Below are 23,173 nucleotides of genomic sequence, written 5' to 3' on the forward strand. Positions count from 1 at the left end.
TTTTAGATTTTAACTAAGAAAAACTAAGAGCCGTCTCTTAAATAAGAGATATAAGAACCGTCTCTTAGCCGAAAAGTGTAAAAAAAAAGTCAAATCATGAGTTAAGAACCCCGACTAAGAGACGGAGATTAATCATGCTCTAACTGAATATTACTACTTCTAACTTTACATGTCTACCTCATTATATTGACCCATGGATATTAAGGTTTAGCTTGCTATTTTTTTGGACTTGTAATCGATTTTTTATTATGATCTCAATTCATTTCTAGGCAGAGACTAAAGTACTCAAGGGGCAACATGCCAACATGAGGACCTGGAAAGTTATTTGGAAGCAATAGCTCAACTCAGAAAAGTTATATTCGTTATTTTAGCAGCAACAAAAGCTTTAAGAATAGTAATGGAGTCCTTAACCATGCAAATAGCTTGCTGGCCAAAGCTCAGTCCAAACTGGAAGAGGAGTTTAAACTGTTGGAAAAAAAAACAGTTGCTAGTTTCTTACAGGTTTGTGCTTCTCTTTCTAAACGCATAAGACAGTGGTTGGACTGAAGTCAGTTAGAAAAGTGAAGTTGTTGTATGCTAATACACCCACTTCCACTGTAGTTAATGGCAAGAGAGTGGCTAAGTTAGCCAGAACCATTCCACGTGGTGGTGGAGGAGCTAAACTGGCGCTAAGGAGTAAAGATTCCTTGAAGAATAAGAAGGAAGATACAAATGCGTATGATGAAGTAGATGGCTTCTATGATCCCATTGCAAGGGAAATTCTCTGCCATAGATGCCATTTCACTTTAAAGAACACTCCAACTAAAGATGAGCCCTCTAAAGATTCCCCTGTAGAGCCAAGTCATGTTAAAGAAGGCTGTTTAGATGAATTGGCTTCTTATTTTTCCAGCTCAAGCTATATATGAGAGCTCTCATGAGATCAGTGCTAATGCAGAGGAGACCAAACTAGACAAGTTAAGAAGGTGGATGTGATGAATCCAGAGACCTTTCAGGGTTCACTAAGGTTTGGGTTTGAATTCGGTAGTGAACCCCCAGTGAAACCTGTTGAGGAAGATACTCTATCAGTAAAAGAAGTAGAACAGAAAGGTTCTGTCTACATGTCGGAACATAATGTGGAGATTGGTTCTCTCAGGCCTCATTTGTCTAAAGATGGGAAGCTATTCAGCATATAAGGGCACAACACGGGATAGGTTCATTGGGACTTAGACATTTCAACCTTCTGGTCTGCAATTGGTACAGTAAACGGTTCGTTCCGGAATGTGCTTGATGATGGATCCATTTTTGCAAAGATTGGCGAACTGATGATGGCTAAATTTTTCTATATTCCTCAAGGGAGTATTCCGCATCAAGCTTCTTAAGGGCTTTCTCCATTAGATTTTTGAGAGGATAAAATTCGTATTTATCGTCAACATCATAGAACGTGTTCTCAAAATCAAGAAAAGCTAAGAAGCCTTTTCCCTTTTGGCGTTCGTTCAGCTCATAGTTTGGATGAAGTACCTTCCCAGCCAAATATTTGGCTTTCACTAATGCCTCATTAAAAAGCCCCTTCTCTTCATTGGCTAGAAGAGTAGCCTGGGAAGGTTTCCATTTGTGATTCTTGCCCTTGCCCATGATTCTTGCCGTAATTGCTAACTCTCTCTCTCCCTATATCAATTCTGCTCTAAGTCTACTCTGGCTCAAACTTTGTATATGGGCATGTCTATTTATACCAAAACAACTTCCTAGTCACGTATGTAATTAGGTCTAACACACTTTTCCTTTTTATTGTAAAGGATTTACTTAAACACAACCGTCAAACATATGGGCTTGATCAACAAATTTGGAATTGGGTCTTCTTTCTTTCAACTCCACCTAAGGCCCAATCTTCTAATTTTTCCACGTGTTCTCTGGTTCGTGGTATCCAGAGATCAAGACGTCTTCCTCTTCTCCGTTGAGTTTTTTCCTTGGATCCTGCAGCCGTTTGAAATACGATCAAGAGCAAGTAGAGATCAACTACTTGCTCTGCTTTTGCCAAAACGTTTTCAAGAATCTTTTTACATTGTTGTTCTGATTAGGTCAAATACACTTTTGTCGTAAATAAAAATCTCTGCCACAAATTATATGTTACAAATTGGACGAACTATGGAAACTACTTTATTTATATATGAAGTGGTCAATATTGTTTATAATTATAGATCATGATTATCATAATGTGACAATAACATTGAGACCATTATCGGCTGATGAGTGGGAAGAACTAAACACCAATGAACGAGAGAAAGAAAATGGAATCATATACATATTCAATAAGTGGCTCAAGTTGAGGACACTTCACAAATTGCTTCTTTAGGTCATATGTCAATCCAAATGTCTCGTGTTTCCAACTTTTGTGAACAAAAACTTGCATTTCTTTATATGTATGAATTTAATGCTTTTATAAAAAAATATTAAAATATTATTAGATTCATTTCAAAGTGGCTAATCATAGCCTAGCACTCAGCTACTTGGATATTATTTGATGGCCATCGTATTGGTATCTACTATATACTATTAAATTTTTTCGTCGCATTCGATTTGCTAATTTGGAATCTGGTAGCGTGTACAAGTTGGTGAAAGAGGGAGACTTAAAATAATTCAATCTTTACTTATCATAGATAGATAATCCCAATTAAACTAATCAAGGAAATCAAACAAGCGATTTGACCATCCATTTTAGAAGCATACAGATTCGTTAAGATGAATGACAAAAAACACACTAAGCTATTAGTGTATTGGTTAACTTCAAAATGATATAAAATATTCGGATTATACAAACACAAAAATAAAAATAACAAGAGTACTTTTCAAGAAAGTAACCAATTCTAATATTCTAAGATTGAACTTTCTAATTACTCAATAAGATAATAGATTCATGAATATTTCTGGAAAATATATATCCTTAACGCATGCATGCACTATTCTCACATCATGCGTCATTAATTTGTGATATGTTATACAGACAACTTGAAGTAATTTCTTCAAAGTTTATCTACAATCTTTTTGAAAACGTTAAAATAATTCTCAAAAGGCTTTTAGAATATCAATTTTAAGACAACGATGACTTGAATGTTGCTTACAAATTTTTCACGTGTAATTAGCAGCATTGACGCGTAAATGTTAATTTTCGTTCATGACGCTTTTAGAAAAGTTGTATTGTTAATGAATCAAGAAAAGACAAAGGAACCTAATTTTCCCTTAATAAAAAGAAGCAATTAAATAAATGATATTTGATGTTTAAGAAAAGAATAAGAGAATACCATCCCAACTTGTCTATGAGGTCACCATATCGGATATTACCCCTATTTATATCTGCACATCATAGACTTTCACTCTCTTATCACAAAACAGAGAAGTTAATGCTTTCTATATGGGGAAAGAGAGAAACAAAGGAACAGTCTTCCTTGTTATGTTCTTAGCTCTAATGGTGGACGACATCTTTCACACGATTCACCCAAGTATGTTTTCCACGTTGTTACATATATATACGCCGTCCGAAAAAAAATATTTTTTCCTGTACTATATATTTTGGGTTAAGATTCTTGGTAGTTTGGAGTTTCTTCTGATCCAATAGTGTTTCAGGTACAATCTCCTCAAGCTCCCCGGAAGTATACCAGATATATTATCTGGAGGAATATTCAGGAGACTCTCTGTTTCTCTCCAAAGGTTCCAGAAGATGACAAAAAAACTGAGGCATGAGAGCATGAATTTGGTAGATTTATCCCGATCATCACCCCCAAGCGTTTTGTGTAATATAAAAGAACTGAAAACCATAAACATGTCGTAGATTCTGAACTCCCATCATTAAAACATAAATAAACTTTTAGTATATAGTTAATCTATAATATGCATATTTAAAGTGACTCTCAAAAATGTTTAGAACAAACATCAATATGAATGATTCTTAACTTCTACACATACGCTCACTATATAGTTAATAAACCGAAAACTATGTTGATTCACTCCTCGCAAAAATATTTATCAACAGACACTCTGATTTACTCAGAAGGTTTCAGTCCACCCCCAACCATTTGAATGTTGCTGAAACCCACCTCTGCTTCTCCCTCTCCCATTTCTCCATCGACAATCATCCACCTGCTCTCCTTCACGTGGCACTGCTCCTCTCTTTCTCCACTCTCTTCCTTGATGATGATGATCATTACCGTTCCAGTTCCCAACCTTCTTGTAGTTGAAGCTGTTTCTGTTCTTATACTCCCAAGTTTCTCTTCTGAAGCTGTTATTGTTCTTGTCCTCATGATCCCAACCTACTGGTTCCTCCTTTCTGCCCCAAGAATCCTGATTCCAACCATCGCAATGCTGATCATCCCATGAGTTCTCCGGTTTACCGACATTAACCCCCTCAGCGTCACCCCATCCTGTTCCCCAGCCTTGTCCACTATACTGTCCAGACGAAAACAAAGCATCAAGAATCACCACATGCTCTTCTCCCTCTCTCGTTCTCGGGTCTGGACCACCACGTTCAAGGTCAAGAACCAGCTCATTGTCAACTTGAGCGTCCCAGTCAACATCATCAATGTAGACGTCAGGATCAGGCAAAGGCAAGTCACAAGAAACTCCATTTATCTCTGCCCAGTAATGAGACTTAGCCTTGTTGAATGCGTCTTCACCAGCTGAATCGTCCCATTGGACCACTCTCTCGTACAGATGCATAAACCGCTTCGCTTCTAGGACTTTGGACCATGGTACTGAACCAACCTTAGCGCAGAAGTCCTTCTCCCACGCAGGAACAGACTGTTTGCAGTTAGCTGCAGACAAACACACAAGAAACAGAGAGTTAACAACAACTCTGTTCTCAAATCATTCTCCAAAAAAAATGACTTTTCTTTTAAAAGTTAAACTACTGTTCACAATCTTGTTCACATTCATCAATTAAGGCTTGAAACAAAGACAAAAACCTAACAGAGATGAAGTCAATTATGCTCTGAGATTCTCTAATTCCACTAACATTAAGTACATAAAATCGAAATTGATGAACAAACACAAACCCTAATCAAGACAACAGCGCAACCCTAATCGAGAAAATCTGAAGAGGTTAATCACTATTTCGCGAAATTGAAGATGACTTAAAGGGAAGAAAGAACAGAGAGAGAGAGAGAAAACAGAGCATACCAAGAGGCGGCTTTGGCGATTGAGTCATCGTCGTCCCTCGTTGTTGATGATGATGATGATTATAATTGTTGTTGTTGTTGTTTCTGGGCTTTTGTCTTCTCCAATTGCTCATTATGACCCGACAAAGATCGAATTTTTTCAGAAAGAATGAACGAACCCACAAACAAAGAAGAGAGAAAGGTGTGATTTTTTTGTTCTGTTCTGAGTTTTTTTGCCGAAGAGGAAACAGAGAGATTGTATAAGAAGAGAGGAGGGTCGAATGATCTCAATATGAAAGAAGATCGAAACCTTCAGACTTATCAAAGCAATTTCCTTTCTTGTTTATTTTGAATTTTCAGGTGATTTATTTTCTAATGTTTGTGAGATTTCCTTTTCGTCGGAATAATAAAAGACTTTCCTTTTCTGAAACGGAATCTTCATTCATTTTTCTTCATTCTAGTTGCTTCTATTAATAAAAAATCTTTATTAATAACGAAATACTTGTATATAATAATTATATACTGTCTTGTATAAATATGAGTATATATATTAAATGCCACAGTTATCGCTTCTCTTGTTGAGATTGAGCAAATTCATTTGTGTCTAATTGTGTTTATACTACTAATTTGATAATTTCCTTTTTTGGTGAACTTAATTTGATAATTTCCAGAACCTTGAAAAGACTAAATTAAATCTTAGAAAAAGGAAACAGACTTGAAGAAAATTGTTGGATGTTAGAGTCGGTTTGACACTTTGACCATTAAGTACATGTAAATGTGAATACATGAGTTCCCAAAAAAAAAAAAAATAGCATGTGAATACAACTACCTAAAGATAGGGTGGACAAAATATCCGTAAAATTTTGATTCGATCCGTTATTCGTTTCGTTTCGATTCGATCAAAAAAATCTGGATAGCCGTAGTTTTACAAATCAAAGCAAATACTAAAATTCAATATCCGTTAAAAACAAATCAAATCACGAATACTATTTTTTTTAAAACGTATATCCGATCTGATCCGTGATATACATATGCATGTACATTTATATAAAAAATTATATATAACTTTATATCTCTATATAAATTTTTACTATTTTTATCCACTACATTAATTATTTGGTTATTAAATTCTAAAAGTATGTAGTTTTAATATATTTTTAGTGGAATATTATTATTTTATATTAATATTTTCCTCTTTTTAATTTTTTTTTAAAAAATAATTTTTTTATTATTTTTTACCGGATCGACGGATCGAATCGGATATCCGGTAAAATGTACTTATTTTTCGGATATCCGTAACCCCGAATATCCGGAAGCTTGCGGATTGAATCAAATCGAAAAATCGATTATTCGTGTGGAGCGAATCGGATCACGGATATCCTTAAAATTCCGGATATCCGCTCCATGCCCACCCCTACCTATCGCTATCCTGAAGAGTCTTCTTTTGCCTATGGTTTTATAGATTTTTTTTTATATCTCATTAGATCATTTGTTTGTTTTATTTCAGAGTAATGAAATCTATATTCTTCTTTGTTTTTTTGATCAATCTATATTCTTCTTTATTTGGACAAATTATTTGATAACAGAAAAGGAAAGTCTAAAAGAAAAAAGGAAACTCTAGATAGTATCTACTAAAAAAAGGAAATAAGTACCTCTCTTTACTCTATAGTCTCCTATAAATACCAACACACATCAACACCAAAACTCTCATCCTTCTCCAACAATGTCGACAACAACAACCAAAGCATTATCGCTTCTTGTTCTTCTCTTCTTCGTGTCCCTCGTCCACGCAACAGATCCATGTCTGATCAACTCCATCTACCAATTCGGAGACTCCATAGCCGACACCGGGAACCTAATCCGCAACGGTCCTACCGGAGCCAAATCCCACGCCGCTAGCTTCCCATACGGTCAAACATACTTCCAACAAGCCACCGGTCGTTGCTCTAACGGCCAGCTTATGATAGATTACTTGGCACGCAGGCTTCAACTCCCGCTCCTCAACCCATACCTCAACGTAAACACCACGCAACCGTCTTCTTTCAGTAACGGAGTTAACTTCGCCGTCGCCGGAAGCACCGCCTTAAACAGCTCTTTCTTCACCTCAAGAAACCTCCACGTACCGGCAACGAACACTCCTCTCTCAACTCAGCTCTCTTGGTTCAAGTCTCATCTACGTTCCACGTGTCACAGCCCATCTTGTTTGAAGCAGTCTCTCATCATGATGGGTGAGATAGGAGGAAACGACTACAACTACGGTTTCTTCCAAGGCAAGTCAACGGAAGAGATCAGAAGCTACATACCTCACGTGGTCGGAGCCATCGCAGCCGCGGCTAGAGACGTGATCCGAGCCGGTGCGGTTAACGTGGTCGTACCGGGAAACTTCCCCGTCGGATGTTTCCCGATTTACTTGACGTCTTTCCCTGTCAACGATCCAAAAGCTTACGACGACAAGGGATGCTTGATTCGTCTTAACGAGTTCGCCATGGATCACAACAACCAACTCCAAGAAGCTATATCTTCTTTGCAAAAGGAGTTTCCTGGTGTGGTTATCGTCTACGGAGATTACTACAACGCGTTTCAGTATGTTCTGCGCGGTTCTGTGGGATTCGACAAGAGTGTAGCTTTGAAGTCGTGTTGTGGTGTCGGTGGAGGTTATAACTACGATGGAATGAGACAGTGCGGAGCTGTGGGAGTGCCGGTTTGTCAGAATCCAGACAAGTTTATAAGCTGGGACGGAGTGCATTTGACTCAGAAGGCGTATAGATTCATGTCTAAGTTCTTGAACTACAAGATTCTTCCACAGTTAAAGTGTGGTGGAGCTTAATCAAGCAAGAGTGTTTTCTTCTAGTTTGATAATTTGTATTTTCCTTTCAGTTGATTAATACGATGATAACAACGTGTAATTATTTATTTCAATGAGTATAAAATACATAAGCTTTATTAATTAATATTCGATAAATTAATAAGCACGGTAAATTAATAAATTAACACTCGAAATATGATGCAAATCGATAAAATAAAAAAAAAATTTTAAAATGTAGGTAAATATATGGCTCATTAAACTCATAAATTAATAATTTATATGTATATAAATATTATATAAGTTACAGTTTGTTTTATATTCATAATAGAATTATTAATATTTTAATATATTTTGATTATATTTAATAAACTATATCTAAAAACCATTTTATATACAACAAATCATATGATAAAACCATATTAAAGTTGCATTTCAAAATTTAATCAAATATTTTGTTATTTTATTACGCTATATTTTTAAAATAGAAATATAAAAAAAATTGTATAAATATATAACTCTATAAATTAATAAAATACTATAGTCTTAAAATTATTAGTTTATAGAGTTTTTACTCTAATGTTTACTGCAAATATAAACAGAGCCAATCCTAACCTAAATTAACCGGGATGTCAAAAAAACAAAGCTACCTAACCTAACCGAATGGTAAATACACAATTTGGGTTTAGTATTATTCTCTTCTCTCCCAAATGAGCTAAACCGAAACGGAATCAAGCCTCACTAAATCCCGGTTAAAGCGAAAGCTCAATGGATCCTGATCCGGGTCTGGATGCGAGTCCGGGTCCTTCTATACATGTCGACATCATGTCACTGCGAGGTAGTCGTCTTACAAAGCTTTCTTCTCCACACTACGTCTTCCCTCAAGGTCTCTCCCTCTCTCTCTCTCTCACTCTTCGGAATCCTTTGTTAATCATTCAAATGTAACTTCGCGATTAGCGTTTTTGACGATTCCACTCTTCCTTTTTGTTGGGTAAACGAAAAAATCGATTCTTTTGCTAAAGTTTGCATGCCGATTTCACTCTAGGGTTTGTTGAAATTGATTTAGGGGTTTCTCTGCACCTTATCGAATCTTCATTGTTACTTTTTTTTTTCTTTTTGACCTGTGTTTATTGTTACTGATGATCAAAGGAACAGTCTTTTTCAATGTCTTGTTCTGTCAGGGCGAAAACAAGATTGGGAATGGAGTCTAACCCCAGCGTTCACGAGGTTCTCAACACGTTCGACACTCTCTCCGAGATCCTCCTCCTCTTACCACCCGAGGAGACATACAAGCTCATCCTCGTCTCTAAGCGCTGGCTCCAAATCATCTCCAGCCCTTTCTTCCGCCACGCCTACCTCGCCAGATGGAAACCGAACTTCCACCTCATCGGCTTCTTCATCTCCAACACCTCCTACGTCGGCAAGAAGCACGTGGAGCGTGTCCGCCGCCCTCGCTCCGAATCCTCCATGCCCTTGCTCTCTACCAGCAGTTTAGGCGACGAGGTGGAAACCTCCGGAGCCCTCAAGAAGCTTGGTTACTACATTGACTCTTCCAACGGTGTGCTTCTCTGTGGACGCCACCCGAAAGCTTACTACTTGTGGGATCCTGTTACGAGGAAGCAGCATAAGATCCCGAGGCATAGGGTTCATTTCGAGGAGGTTTGTATGTCTTTGATCACCGAGGATTGTCCTGTTGAGGGGTTTAGCTACAAGGTGGTGCGTGGGGAGTGTGTTTCTTATGCGGCGCATAGTAATAAGGTGAGAGTCGAGATTTATTCTTCTAAGACCACCACGTGGAGCTACTCTGAGCTGGTTTGCAATGAGGCGGTGTCTCTCACTCCTTGGACTGCAGGGAGAGTGATTAAAGGTGTGGTGTATTGGCACGCCACGGGAGGTAAAGTTGCCATCTACGACACAGAAGATGAGGAGAAAAAGATCGATGTGATAAAGCTTCCCAAGACGTTTAACTACGATGAGCAGGTTCTGGGAGAATCCTCTGATGGGTGTCTGCAGTACGGATGGAGTAATAAGTCTGTGATGGAGATATGGAAGCTGGAGAAGGTTGGCGAGGTTCTTGAGTGGAGCATTCAGTTTAAGGTGAATTTCAAGGCCATGTGGAGGTTGAACCCGGTGGAGTCTGCGAGGTTCAGCACTAGGACTAAAGAGACGCAGCTGCTTGCATTCTTTAACCAGAACTCGGACTCGGTTTTCATCAGATGCGACTCGCACATCTGCGTGTTTGACACGAAGACTCAGAGGGTTGAAGAGGTTCAGTACCAAGGACGAGGGTCTTCGTTCGTTTGGGATTACTGCAAGGTCTTGCCTTACTTTCAGCTATCTTGGCCTTGTTCTTCTTCTTCTCTGCTGGAAGAAGGAAACATCTGAAGATCCAAACTGTGATGTCCCTTTCCGCAGTAATAAGTAGCTTATGATAATAATAATAATAATCAGTTCGTGTGTAAGCCTCTAATATCATTTTGTTGTGTTATGGCCATTGGATTATATGGGCTTTGATGTTTTTTGTTTGACCATTGATGAGCCTCTCATGGCCATTGAATTACTGTTTAGTTATTAAAAGATTGTGCATTTTGTAATGACAACAAGTTTTTGCGTTTGTGTTTTTCATTGACTTGGTTTGTGGAAAGATTCCGATCGATTATGAATTACATATAGAACTAGTTTAATCTAACAAATCCTAAATCAGTTTTTAACTTTGAATTTACGGTCGATATCACTTGTACATTGCCTCTTAAGTGTCTGGTTGATTCAAATGATTATGGTCCCATCTAGAATGTCCCACATCATCTTATAAACTCTAGCAACGTTATCCAATTAGTCAATGTACTAATTTTGCCAAGCAACTACTGTAGATTGTGAGGGTATTCATAATTAATAAAATTTTCAGTTATTTTGGTTAATAATCAAGTTTCAAATTCACATTATATAATACCAAAATAGTTTATATCATTTAGCACTGACTGAAATATATTTTTACATTAAAAAATTCTACTCTTTTTTAACCAATAAAAGAGTAAATTGGTTAATAAAAGAGTATTCTCATGATATTTTTGGTTGTACAATTTACCTTTTTGAGAATTTCTTTTTAGTTGGCTATCCTCGATCTTATTTTCTAAAGAAATCAATCTTTGCTTTTATGAATTGGACAAAGTTTTCGAAAGGAATGAAGATTGGAGCTTTGCATGATTGTTACAAATGGAATGAAGTTTTGGTTGCTTTGTTAAATCAGGCGTTTTTGACTCACCGGAAGTCCAAATTGATGGCGGTTCCGGCGAAGAAGCAACATGGAAGGAGATGGTTCTCTTCTGTGCAACACGTAATTCCCGGTTTGGCCCAGCTGTTAACACATGCTTAGCTTCCATTTGTAACATATTAGGCCATTGGGCTTTATAATAAAAAGTTGGCCAAAGAAACAATTGGTTTAGTTCAAAGAACCGACTAAAATTAATGGACCAGCAAAAAAAAAACAGTGAACCAATGCGGACCGAATCGAGGTTTGTGACCCCCCTATAAAAATGTGAAGATCACACTTTGCAATTTCCTCTGGAAACTTAGTTTCTTTTGTCTCTTTGCTTATCGCCGCTAAGCTCTCTTACCTTTGTGAACCGTCGTCTCTACAGGTTTGTTCATCGCTATATGCTTTTCCTATTTTGTATTTGATTGCAATATCTTAAAGTATGTTTGTCGGCTAAATTGTCATGTATTTTGATACTGTAATTAGAGTTCTGCTACGTTTGGTAAATAAAAATAAAATTTTAGATTCGTTTCTTAATTTTCTTTGTTTCAATTCGTAATCAGCAGTAGATAATCTCGTGTTATGTAAGTGTTTCACGTATAGTATAGTCGAATCAGATTGCAAAGTGCACTAAATTTGTACCGGCTACAGAGACTTACGGTGCTTCACTGCGGAGTAGTTTAGTAAGCTGACTTCTCAGGGATTCAAATTGCGTCATCTCGTCAGTAGAAGCCTCAGCAAGTGTGAGACTAATGGTTGTGATGCTAAGTACGTTTTGTTGATAGTATTACCCTTTGCTTTGTAGGATCATTGTTCTTATTTTTTTTTCTGAGGTACTGAAAAGAGCGATCAACCTAAAGCAATGATACCAATGTCCATATACACCTACACAGCTTTTCACGAGCTGAAGCACAAGCAAAAGTCTCACATATGTGTCATTTCAGGAGATCCCGATCTTGCATCAACAATTGCAGGATTAGTGGACAGAGATTACACAGTGTTTGTTGCAGTGCCCCAATGTTCGGACTACATACTTTGCGAGTTCAGCATCGAGGCTTGGTATTGGCATAAAATGCAAGAAGGAAAAAAAAAACAATTGAGAAGTTAAAGAAGAAAATGTAGTTAGCTCTTTATCATGTTAAAGACATTTATTGGATATTTGTGGTAGTATCGATTTTTCAAAAAAAAAATCACACCTTTAACCACTCTCCATGTGATGTCTTTATTGGATATTTGTGGTAGTATTGGATATTCATGTTAAAGACATTTCTTGGCCTTCTTCTTCTTCTTCTTCGTTGGAAGAAGGAAACATCTGAAGATCGAAACTGTGATGTCTCTTTCCGCAGTAAGTACCGTATGGTAATAATCAGTAGGCCTCTCTAATATCATTTTGGTGTTATGGCCATTGGATTTTATGGGATTTGATGTTTTTTGTTTGACCATTGAACTATTGTTTAGCTATTGAAAGATTGTGCCTTTTGTAATGACAACCAAGTTTTTGCGTTTGCGTTTTTCATTGACTTGAGTTTGTGGAAAGATTCTGATCGATTATGAATTACATATAGAACAAGTTTAATCTAACAATTCCTAAATCAATTTGAACTTTGAATTTATAGTCGACATCATGTGTACATTGGCTCTTAAGTTTCTGATTGATTCAAATGATTTTGGTCACTAAGTAGAGAAATATAATACCATAAGCTGTGTTGATGGGTCACTAAATGATGATGACTAGGTCATGTTGTGGAGAATGTCCACATTCTTTGAAATGGAATTACAAAAGCGTGCTTCTAATTTTGAAAAAATAAAGATAATATTTATAAATGCCATGTTGTGATCTAAGAAACAGATCATGCAATCTTAGGTACAGATAATCCTTTATGATCTCATTATTGGTTCATTGATTTTTAAATTATTATTTTTTTCTTGCAACCTTTTTCCTTCTTTAATTTGGAAAAGAATTAAGCTTCGCTTTGATGATGATGAGTCTTTCCTCCTGATTTAGGAAAGACCATCTTCCAAAATATTTTTTTGAATATTAATATTTATTTGTATAGTATAGGTAAACTTCAAGTGAAAATACATTATGAAATTATATGACCATATTAATAAATACTAACATAGGATTAGACACAACATGATTTTTGTAAGTTTATAAGATATATTGCCTGAGATGATGATTTAACTGATTGATGACAATTTATCTGAACTGTAAGAACATTTTTTAAGAGTTTATATGATATATTTACCTGATATGATAATTTATCTGAACTATGTGAACTTTGTAACTATTTTTTCTCATTAAATTGAATGCAAATAAATATTAATGTATTTGATTAATAAGGTGTTAAAAAGTGGTGGGACTGTATAACAACTCAAAAGGATTCTTATACTCAAATGCATTTTTTTTTTTTTTGCATCAACATTATTTAAAAGTTAGTTGAACCTAGAGCTCACTCTATCTTCATATCACATATGAATCACATCACATGGCTCATCATTGTTTCAATGACGTGATAACTAAAGTTGTAATGATCTACTCAACAACGAGTTTTAGTCTATATGGACCACCATCAGCTTTAATTATTTTTTTCATCCGGTAACTAGATTTGTGATAAATTGAGCTAATTATTATGGAATTTTGCAAAGTAATAGATGAAATTCATTCCTACATGTTTTCTAAAGTAATAGATGTTCATACACTATAGATATAAAAGAAGAAATGTTTCTTTAAGATATAACCTTAGCAGAAAAATTGAAGTTCAATTATATGTTCTAGAATATTTTTCTCATACCTAAACTTGTCATTATTATTTTTCTTATAATGTTATTTTAGTAGATATAAACATTCATTTTGAAAAATAAACATCCTTTTCGAATTTTTCAAAAATTACCCCCCAAGTACAAAGAAATTAAACCCAATAAAATAGTTCCTGATTTAAAGAAAAAACCTTCAAAGCTCAATATATTTATTTTGCTTTCTATCAATGATTAAACTGTACTATCACTCATTGTTGTCATTATTTTTCTTTTCTCTTGAAGCAACAATATTTCACGAGTTCCATTTTATATATGTTTCATTGCCATATCATAACAATAATTACATTAAAATATGATATGACCCAACTTTACATCTTTACATAATTTCTCAAGTTTTTGTAAGTATAGCTACGTTGACAAGCCACATGTTCTTTTATCACAAGCTAAAAGTGGCAATAGAGAAAGAATTCATGAAATGAATAGTTTATTTTGTAATGAAGGTGGACCAATGTCAAGTGATTGGTTATGAAGCCAAAAGAAAAAAGGAGAGTTTGAACAAGTCAGTAATCATAGATAGTGAAAGTGACAGTTGGAAAAGGAGACAAGAGAGGATACTATATTTAGACATCAATTAGAACTCATCTCTTCACAAGTGTCTGAATCTCCACATCATCACTTCTTTCCTCTCTTCTACAAAATTTGATTCACCAGATTGTGTTCACAGGTAAAAGGGAGATTCTGTCTTTGTGTTTCTCTGCCACATCCTATTAGACAACGCATTGTTACAACATTGTTTATTCTGCTGATGTGAACCATATTTAGGTTTTGTTCTTATGATGTTGAAACATACAATGAAATGAAACAAGATATGGATACTCATTGTGAGTCTCTTGATGATCTGTTTCCAGGGAACTTCATTGTAAATGGCAAAGAGAAGGTCATGGTTCGGTTGGATAAAACGGCTATTCATCTGCGAGGCCAAAGCAAAATCAGAGAAGGTTTTGTTCCTTTCCTCTTGTGATACCATTAGTTGTCTTATCCACGCTTCCGAATCTAAAATGGTTCTTTGTTGCTAAAAGCCAAGGAGATTGAGATGGGTGCTTAGAAGACTAAAGCTAAGACATCAGATTGCAACTCCAACACAAGAAACAAGGACACTGAACAAAGCAACAGAGGATCAAAGAAAACATGCCATGAACGTAGCCATCGCCACAGCTGCAGCAGCTGAGGCGGCGGTTGCAGGCTTGCAGCCGCCAAGGCAGCTGCTGAGGTTGTCCGGATGGCGGAAAACGCCTTCACTTCACAACATTTTGTCAAGAAGAGTACTGATCCTAATTTGGCAGCTATCAAGATTCAGAGTGCCTTAAGGGCATAGCTGGCTAGACACTCTACTTTGAGATTTTCAACATGACTTAGTCTCTTGCAGTGTTTTTTTAAAATATAGTCCCAATGGTCACTCGAACGGGGGACCTCTAACACAATGGCCAGGGTCCTTTCCAGTTGAGTTAATGACCTCGGGTCTCTTACAGTGTTTGATTTTGTGTATTGGTTACAAAATAGGCGAGGAAAGCGTTGCGGGCACTGAAGGCTCTTGTAAGGCTTCAAGCAATTGTCCGTGGCCGCGCTGTTAGGAGAAAGGTTTCTTCTAACAAAGCTTCAACATCAAGCCTCATCCAGAGGAAACACTTGTCTAAGACCAAAACTGAGATCAAAGAAGAACTCAAGATACCAAAACGTTCAATGTGTAATGGTCAAAATGGTTGGGACAGTAGCGCACTCACCAAGGAAGACATCAAAGCCATACGGTTGAGGAAGCAAGAAGGTGCGGTCAAGCGTGAGCGTATGTTAAAGTACTCCCGGTCTCATCGAGTAAGCTCTCACTTTCTTAATATAACCGGTTCGTTTAGGTTTGGAGTCTTATCTATAGTTTTATTACAGGAGAGAAGAAGTCCTCACATGCTTCTGGAGTCATTGTACACAACGGACATGGGGATGAGAAGCTGTCGGCTTGAACATTGGGGTGAATCAAAGTCTGAAATGGTTGTTGTCCCTACAAAAGTAAAGCTTAGAACATTGCAGAGACAAGACTCTGGTGATGGACAAGACTCTCCGTTCTCTTTCCCAAGGAGATCATTTAATCTAAGGTCTTAAATTAAACTACTTCCAGTTTCCAACGTTGCATCGAAGCTTTTCAAGACGAGTTTTATTGGCTTCCCAAAATATGTTTCTCATTTTCTATATAGAACGGCTACTTTGTAGTTAATAATGTAGGCGTGGAGAAAATTACTCTGGAACACACACACACACACACACACATTGTTCATTAGTTATCTTTCACGATAATCCATTAACTACGTGGGATAAATTACATACCACAACAAAGAAACATTTTTGTTGAAAAGCTTTTAAAAGAAAACATTTTAGGCGACGAGGTGGAAACCTCCGGAGCCCTCAAGAAGCTTGGTTACTACATTGACTCTTCGACCGGTGTGCTTCTCTGTGGACGCCACCCGAAAGCTTACTACTTGTGGGATCCTGTTACGAGGAAGCAGCATAAGATCCCGAGGCATAGGGTTCATTTCGAGGAGGTTTGTATGTCTTTGATCACCGAGGATTGTCCTGTTGAAGGTTTTAGCTACAAGGTGGTCCGTGGGGAGTGTGTTTCTTATGCGGCGCATAGTAATAAGGTGAGAGTGGAGATTTATTCTTCTAAGACCACCACGTGGGGCTACTCTGAGCTGGCTTGCAATGAGGCGGTGTCTCTCACTCCCTGGACTGCAGGGAGAGTGATTAAAGGTGTGGTGTATTGGCACACCACGGGAGGTAAAGTCGCCATCTACGACACAGAAGATGAGGAGAAAAGGATCGATGTGATAAAGCTTCCCAAGACGTTTAACTACGATGAGCAGGTTCTGGGAGAATCCTCTGACGGGTGTTTGCAATACGGATGGAGTAATAAGTCTGTGATGGAGATATGGAAGCTGGAGAAGGTTGGCGAGGTTCTTGAGTGGAGCATTCAGTTTAAGGTGAATTTCAAGGCCATGTGGAGGTTGAACCCGGTGGAGTCTGCGAGGTTCAGCACTAGGACTAAAGAGACGCAGCTGCTTGCGTTCTTTAACCAGAACTCGGACTCGGTTTTCATCAGATGCGACTCGCACATCTGCGTGTTTGACACGAAGACTCAGAGGGTTGAAGAGGTTCAGTACCAAGGACGAGGGTCTTCGTTCGTTTGGGATTACTGCAAGGTCTTGCCTTACTTTCAGCTATCTTGGCCTTGTTCTTCTTCTTCTCTGCTGGAAGAAGGAAACATCTGAAGATCGAAACTGTGATGTCCCTTTCCGCAGTAATAAGTAGCTTATGATAATAATAATAATAATCAGTTAGTGTGTAAGCCTCTAATATCATTTTGTTGTGTGATGGCCATTGGATTATATGGGCTTGATGTTTTTTGTTTGACCATTGATGAGCCTCTCATGGCCATTGAATTACTGTTTAGTTATTGAAAGATTGTGCATTTTGTAATGACAACAAGTTTTTGCGTTTGTGTTTTTCATTGACTTGGTTTGTGGAAAGATTCCGATTGATTATGAATTACATATAGAACAAGTTTAATCTAACAAATCCTAAATCAGTTTTTAACTTTGAATTTACGGTCGATATCAATTGTACATTGCCTCTTAAGTGTCTGGTTGATTCAAATGATTATGGTCCCATCTAGAATGTCCCACATCATCTTATAAACTCTAGCAACGTTATCCAATTAGTCAATGTACTAATTTTGCCAAGCAACTACTGTAGATTGTGAGGGTATTCATAATTAATAAAATTTTCAGTTATTTTGGTTAATAATCAAGTTTCAAATTCACATTATATAATACCAAAATAGTTTATATCATTTAGCACTGACTGAAATATATTTTTACATTAAAAAATTCTACTCTTTTTTAACCAATAAAAGAGTAAATTGGTTAATAAAAGAGTATTCTCATGATATTTTTGGTTGTACAATTTACCTTTTTTAGAATTTCTTTTTAGTTGGCTATCCTCGATCTTATTTTCTAAAGAAATCAATCTTTGCTTTTATGAATTGGGCAAAGTTTTCGAAAGGAATGAAGATTGGAGCTTTGCATGATTGTTACAAATGGAATGAAGTTTTGGTTGCTTTGTTAAATCAGGCGTTTTTGACTCACCGGAAGTCCAAATCGATGGCGGTTCCGGCGAAGAAGCAACATGGAAGGAGATGGTTCTCTTCTGTGCAACACGTAATTCCCGGTTTGGCCCAGCTGTTAACACATGCTTAGCTTCCATTTGTAACATATTAGGCCATTGGGCTTTATAATAAAAAGTTGGCGAAAGAAACAATTGGTTTAGTTCAAAGAACCGACTAAAATTAATGGACCAGCAAAAAAAAAACAGTGAACCAATGCGGACCGAATCGAGGTTTGTGACCCCCCTATAAAAATGTGAAGATCACACTTTGCAATTTCCTCTGGAAACTTAGTTTCTTTTGTCTCTTTGCTTATCGCCGCTAAGCTCTCTTACCTTTGTGAACCGTCGTCTCTACAGGTTTGTTCATCGCTATATGCTTTTCCTATTTTGTATTTGATTGCAATATCTTAAAGTATGTTTGTCGGCTAAATTGTCATGTATTTTGATACTGTAATTAGAGTTCTGCTACGTTTGGTAAATAAAAATAAAACTTTAGATTCGTTTCTTAATTTTCTTTGTTTCAATTCGTAATCAGCAGTAGATAATCTCGTGTTATGTAAGTGTTTCACGTATAGTATAGTCGAATCAGATTGCAAAGTGCACTAAATTTGTACCGGCTACAGAGACTTACGGTGCTTCACTGCGGAGTAGTTTAGTAAGCTGACTTCTCAGGGATTCAAATTGCGTCATCTCGTCAGTAGAAGCCTCAGCAAGTGTGAGACTAATGGTTGTGATGCTAAGTACGTTTTGTTTATAGTATTACCCTTTGCTTTGTAGGATCATTGTTCTTATTTTTTTTTCTTAGGTACTGAAAAGAGCGATCAACCTAAAGCAATGATACCAATGTCCATATACACCTACACAGCTTTTCACGAGCTGAAGCACAAGCAAAAGTCTCACATATGTGTCATTTCAGGAGATCCCGATCTTGTATCAACAATTGCAGGATTAGTGGACAGAGATTACACAGTGTTTGTTGCAGTGCCCCAATGTTCGGACTACATACTTTGCGAGTTCAGCATCGAGGCTTGGTATTGGCATAAAATGCAAGAAGGAAAAAAAAACAATTGAGAAGTTAAAGAAGAAAATGTAGTTAGCTCTTTATCATGTTAAAGACATTTATTGGATATTTGTGGTAGTATCGATTTTTCAAAAAAAAAATCACACCTTTAACCACTCTCCATGTGATGTCTTTATTGGATATTTGTGGTAGTATTGGATATTCATGTTAAAGACATTTCTTGGCCTTCTTCTTCTTCTTCTTCTTCGTTGGAAGAAGGAAACATCTGAAGATAGAAACTGTGATGTCTCTTTCCGCAGTAAGTACCGTATGGTAATAATCAGTAGGCCTCTCTAATATCATTTTGGTGTTATGGCCATTGGATTTTATGGGATTTGATGTTTTTTGTTTGACAATTGAACTATTGTTTAGCTATTGAAAGATTGTGCCTTTTGTAATGACAACCAAGTTTTTGCGTTTGCGTTTTTCATTGACTTGAGTTTGTGGAAAGATTCTGATCGATTATGAATTACATATAGAACAAGTTTAATCTAACAATTCCTAAATCAATTTGAATTTTGAATTTATAGTCGACATCATGTGTACATTGGCTCTTAAGTTTCTGATTGATTCAAATGATTTTGGTCACTAAGTAGAGAAATATAATACCATAAGCTGTGTTGATGGGTCACTAAATGATGATGACTAGGTCATGTTGTGGAGAATGTCCACATTCTTTGAAATGGAATTACAAAAGCGTGCTTCTAATTTTGAAAAAATAAAGATAATATTTATAAATGCCATGTTGTGATCTAAGAAACAGATCATGCAATCTTAGGTACAGATAATCCTTTATGATCTCATTATTGGTTCATTGATTTTTAAATTATTATTTTTTTCTTGCAACCTTTTTCCTTCTTTAATTTGGAAAAGAATTAAGCTTCGCTTTGATGATGATGAGTCTTTCCTCCTGATTTAGGAAAGACCATCTTCCAAAATATTTTTTTGAATATTAATATTTATTTGTATAGTATAGGTAAACTTCAAGTGAAAATACATTATGAAATTATATGACCATATTAATAAATACTAACATAGGATTAGACACAACATGATTTTTGTAAGTTTATAAGATATATTGCCTGAGATGATGATTTAACTGATTGATGACAATTTATCTGAACTGTAAGAACATTTTTTAAGAGTTTATATGATATATTTACCTGATATGATAATTTATCTGAACTATGTGAACTTTGTAACTATTTTTTCTCATTAAATTGAATGCAAATAAATATTAATGTATTTGATTAATAAGGTGTTAAAAAGTGGTGGGACTGTATAACAACTCAAAAGGATTCTTATACTCAAATGCATTTTTTTTTTTTTGCATCAACATTATTTAAAAGTTAGTTGAACCTAGAGCTCACTCTATCTTCATATCACATATGAATCACATCACATGGCTCATCATTGTTTCAATGACGTGATAACTAAAGTTGTAATGATCTACTCAACAACGAGTTTTAGTCTATATGGACCACCATCAGCTTTAATTATTTTTTTCATCCGGTAACTAGATTTGTGATAAATTGAGCTAATTATTATGGAATTTTGCAAAGTAATAGATGAAATTCATTCCTACATGTTTTCTAAAGTAATAGATGTTCATACACTATAGATATAAAAGAAGAAATGTTTCTTTAAGATATAACCTTAGCAGAAAAATTGAAGTTCAATTATATGTTCTAGAATATTTTTCTCATACCTAAACTTGTCATTATTATTTTTCTTATAATGTTATTTTAGTAGATATAAACATTCATTTTGAAAAATAAACATCCTTTTCGAATTTTTCAAAAATTACCCCCCAAGTACAAAGAAATTAAACCCAATAAAATAGTTCCTGATTTAAAGAAAAAACCTTCAAAGCTCAATATATTTATTTTGCTTTCTATCAATGATTAAACTGTACTATCACTCATTGTTGTCATTATTTTTCTTTTCTCTTGAAGCAACAATATTTCACGAGTTCCATTTTATATATGTTTCATTGCCATATCATAACAATAATTACATTAAAATATGATATGACCCAACTTTACATCTTTACATAATTTCTCAAGTTTTTGTAAGTATAGCTACGTTGACAAGCCACATGTTCTTTTATCACAAGCTAAAAGTGGCAATAGAGAAAGAATTCATGAAATGAATAGTTTATTTTGTAATGAAGGTGGACCAATGTCAAGTGATTGGTTATGAAGCCAAAAGAAAAAAGGAGAGTTTGAACAAGTCAGTAATCATAGATAGTGAAAGTGACAGTTGGAAAAGGAGACAAGAGAGGATACTATATTTAGACATCAATTAGAACTCATCTCTTCACAAGTGTCTGAATCTCCACATCATCACTTCTTTCCTCTCTTCTACAAAATTTGATTCACCAGATTGTGTTCACAGGTAAAAGGGAGATTCTGTCTTTGTGTTTCTCTGCCACATCCTATTAGACAACGCATTGTTACAACATTGTTTATTCTGCTGATGTGAACCATATTTAGGTTTTGTTCTTATGATGTTGAAACATACAATGAAATGAAACAAGATATGGATACTCATTGTGAGTCTCTTGATGATCTGTTTCCAGGGAACTTCATTGTAAATGGCAAAGAGAAGGTCATGGTTCGGTTGGATAAAACGGCTATTCATCTGCGAGGCCAAAGCAAAATCAGAGAAGGTTTTGTTCCTTTCCTCTTGTGATACCATTAGTTGTCTTATCCACGCTTCCGAATCTAAAATGGTTCTTTGTTGCTAAAAGCCAAGGAGATTGAGATGGGTGCTTAGAAGACTAAAGCTAAGACATCAGATTGCAACTCCAACACAAGAAACAAGGACACTGAACAAAGCAACAGAGGATCAAAGAAAACATGCCATGAACGTAGCCATCGCCACAGCTGCAGCAGCTGAGGCGGCGGTTGCAGGCTTGCAGCCGCCAAGGCAGCTGCTGAGGTTGTCCGGATGGCGGAAAACGCCTTCACTTCACAACATTTTGTCAAGAAGAGTACTGATCCTAATTTGGCAGCTATCAAGATTCAGAGTGCCTTAAGGGCATAGCTGGCTAGACACTCTACTTTGAGATTTTCAACATGACTTAGTCTCTTGCAGTGTTTTTTTAAAATATAGTCCCAATGGTCACTCGAACGGGGGACCTCTAACACAATGGCCAGGGTCCTTTCCAGTTGAGTTAATGACCTCGGGTCTCTTACAGTGTTTGATTTTGTGTATTGGTTACAAAATAGGCGAGGAAAGCGTTGCGGGCACTGAAGGCTCTTGTAAGGCTTCAAGCAATTGTCCGTGGCCGCGCTGTTAGGAGAAAGGTTTCTTCTAACAAAGCTTCAACATCAAGCCTCATCCAGAGGAAACACTTGTCTAAGACCAAAACTGAGATCAAAGAAGAACTCAAGATACCAAAACGTTCAATGTGTAATGGTCAAAATGGTTGGGACAGTAGCGCACTCACCAAGGAAGACATCAAAGCCATACGGTTGAGGAAGCAAGAAGGTGCGGTCAAGCGTGAGCGTATGTTAAAGTACTCCCGGTCTCATCGAGTAAGCTCTCACTTTCTTAATATAACCGGTTCGTTTAGGTTTGGAGTCTTATCTATAGTTTTATTACAGGAGAGAAGAAGTCCTCACATGCTTCTGGAGTCATTGTACACAACGGACATGGGGATGAGAAGCTGTCGGCTTGAACATTGGGGTGAATCAAAGTCTGAAATGGTTGTTGTCCCTACAAAAGTAAAGCTTAGAACATTGCAGAGACAAGACTCTGGTGATGGACAAGACTCTCCGTTCTCTTTCCCAAGGAGATCATTTAATCTAAGGTCTTAAATTAAACTACTTCCAGTTTCCAACGTTGCATCGAAGCTTTTCAAGACGAGTTTTATTGGCTTCCCAAAATATGTTTCTCATTTTCTATATAGAACGGCTACTTTGTAGTTAATAATGTAGGCGTGGAGAAAATTACTCTGG

General features: G+C 36.5%; 4 protein-coding genes, 1 long non-coding RNA gene and 2 pseudogenes across 8 annotated transcripts; 6 read left to right on the plus strand and 1 right to left on the minus strand.

Moving 5' to 3' along the window:
• Positions 1–3,171: 3,171 nt before the first annotated feature.
• On the plus strand, positions 3,172–3,853 carry LOC106433836. The gene is made up of 2 exons (XR_001286649.3): positions 3,172–3,473; positions 3,598–3,853. It is a non-coding gene; the product is annotated as an uncharacterized LOC106433836 (long non-coding RNA).
• LOC106433835 lies at positions 3,802–5,541 on the minus strand. The gene is made up of 2 exons (XM_013874667.3): positions 5,146–5,541; positions 3,802–4,781 (listed from the first exon to the last, which is right to left on the minus strand). The coding sequence occupies exons 1-2, from the start codon at positions 5,255–5,257 to the stop codon at positions 4,018–4,020; spliced, it is 876 nt and encodes a 291-aa protein (XP_013730121.1). The 5' UTR covers positions 5,258–5,541; the 3' UTR covers positions 3,802–4,017.
• Positions 5,542–6,842: 1,301 nt separating this feature from the next.
• LOC106433844 (GDSL esterase/lipase At5g03980) lies at positions 6,843–8,036 on the plus strand. Its single transcript, XM_048768359.1, is given in 3 exon segments — positions 6,843–7,002; positions 7,107–7,163; positions 7,165–8,036. Coding segments are annotated over 3 exon segments (999 nt in total). The 5' UTR covers positions 6,843–6,846; the 3' UTR covers positions 7,951–8,036.
• A 601-nt stretch (positions 8,037–8,637) lies between these two features.
• Positions 8,638–10,551, plus strand: LOC106433861 (F-box protein At5g03970). 4 transcript variants are annotated; one of them, XM_013874690.3, is made up of 2 exons: positions 8,638–8,812; positions 9,082–10,551. In XM_013874690.3, the coding sequence occupies exons 1-2, from the start codon at positions 8,717–8,719 to the stop codon at positions 10,309–10,311; spliced, it is 1,326 nt and encodes a 441-aa protein (XP_013730144.3). In that variant the 5' UTR covers positions 8,638–8,716; the 3' UTR covers positions 10,312–10,551. The 4 variants fall into 4 exon arrangements, with proteins under 4 accessions (XP_013730144.3, XP_013730150.2, XP_013730148.2 ...); XM_013874696.3 differs by having other exon boundaries at positions 8,715–8,812; positions 9,108–10,551; XM_013874694.3 differs by having other exon boundaries at positions 8,781–8,917.
• Positions 10,552–13,996: 3,445 nt separating this feature from the next.
• On the plus strand, positions 13,997–16,200 carry LOC125592855 (annotated as a pseudogene).
• A 90-nt stretch (positions 16,201–16,290) lies between these two features.
• On the plus strand, positions 16,291–17,487 carry LOC125592806 (F-box protein At5g03970-like; the record flags this gene model as incomplete). Its single annotated transcript, XM_048768224.1, has 1 exon — positions 16,291–17,487. A coding segment is annotated over one exon (963 nt), but the record flags the coding sequence as incomplete, so codon positions are not given.
• A 3,451-nt stretch (positions 17,488–20,938) lies between these two features.
• On the plus strand, positions 20,939–23,142 carry LOC106433862 (annotated as a pseudogene).
• The last annotated feature ends 31 nt before the right edge of the window (positions 23,143–23,173 follow it).

This window comes from Brassica napus, chromosome C9 (assembly GCF_020379485.1).
Source record: "Brassica napus cultivar Da-Ae chromosome C9, Da-Ae, whole genome shotgun sequence".
Taxonomy (NCBI): Eukaryota; Viridiplantae; Streptophyta; class Magnoliopsida; order Brassicales; family Brassicaceae; genus Brassica; species Brassica napus.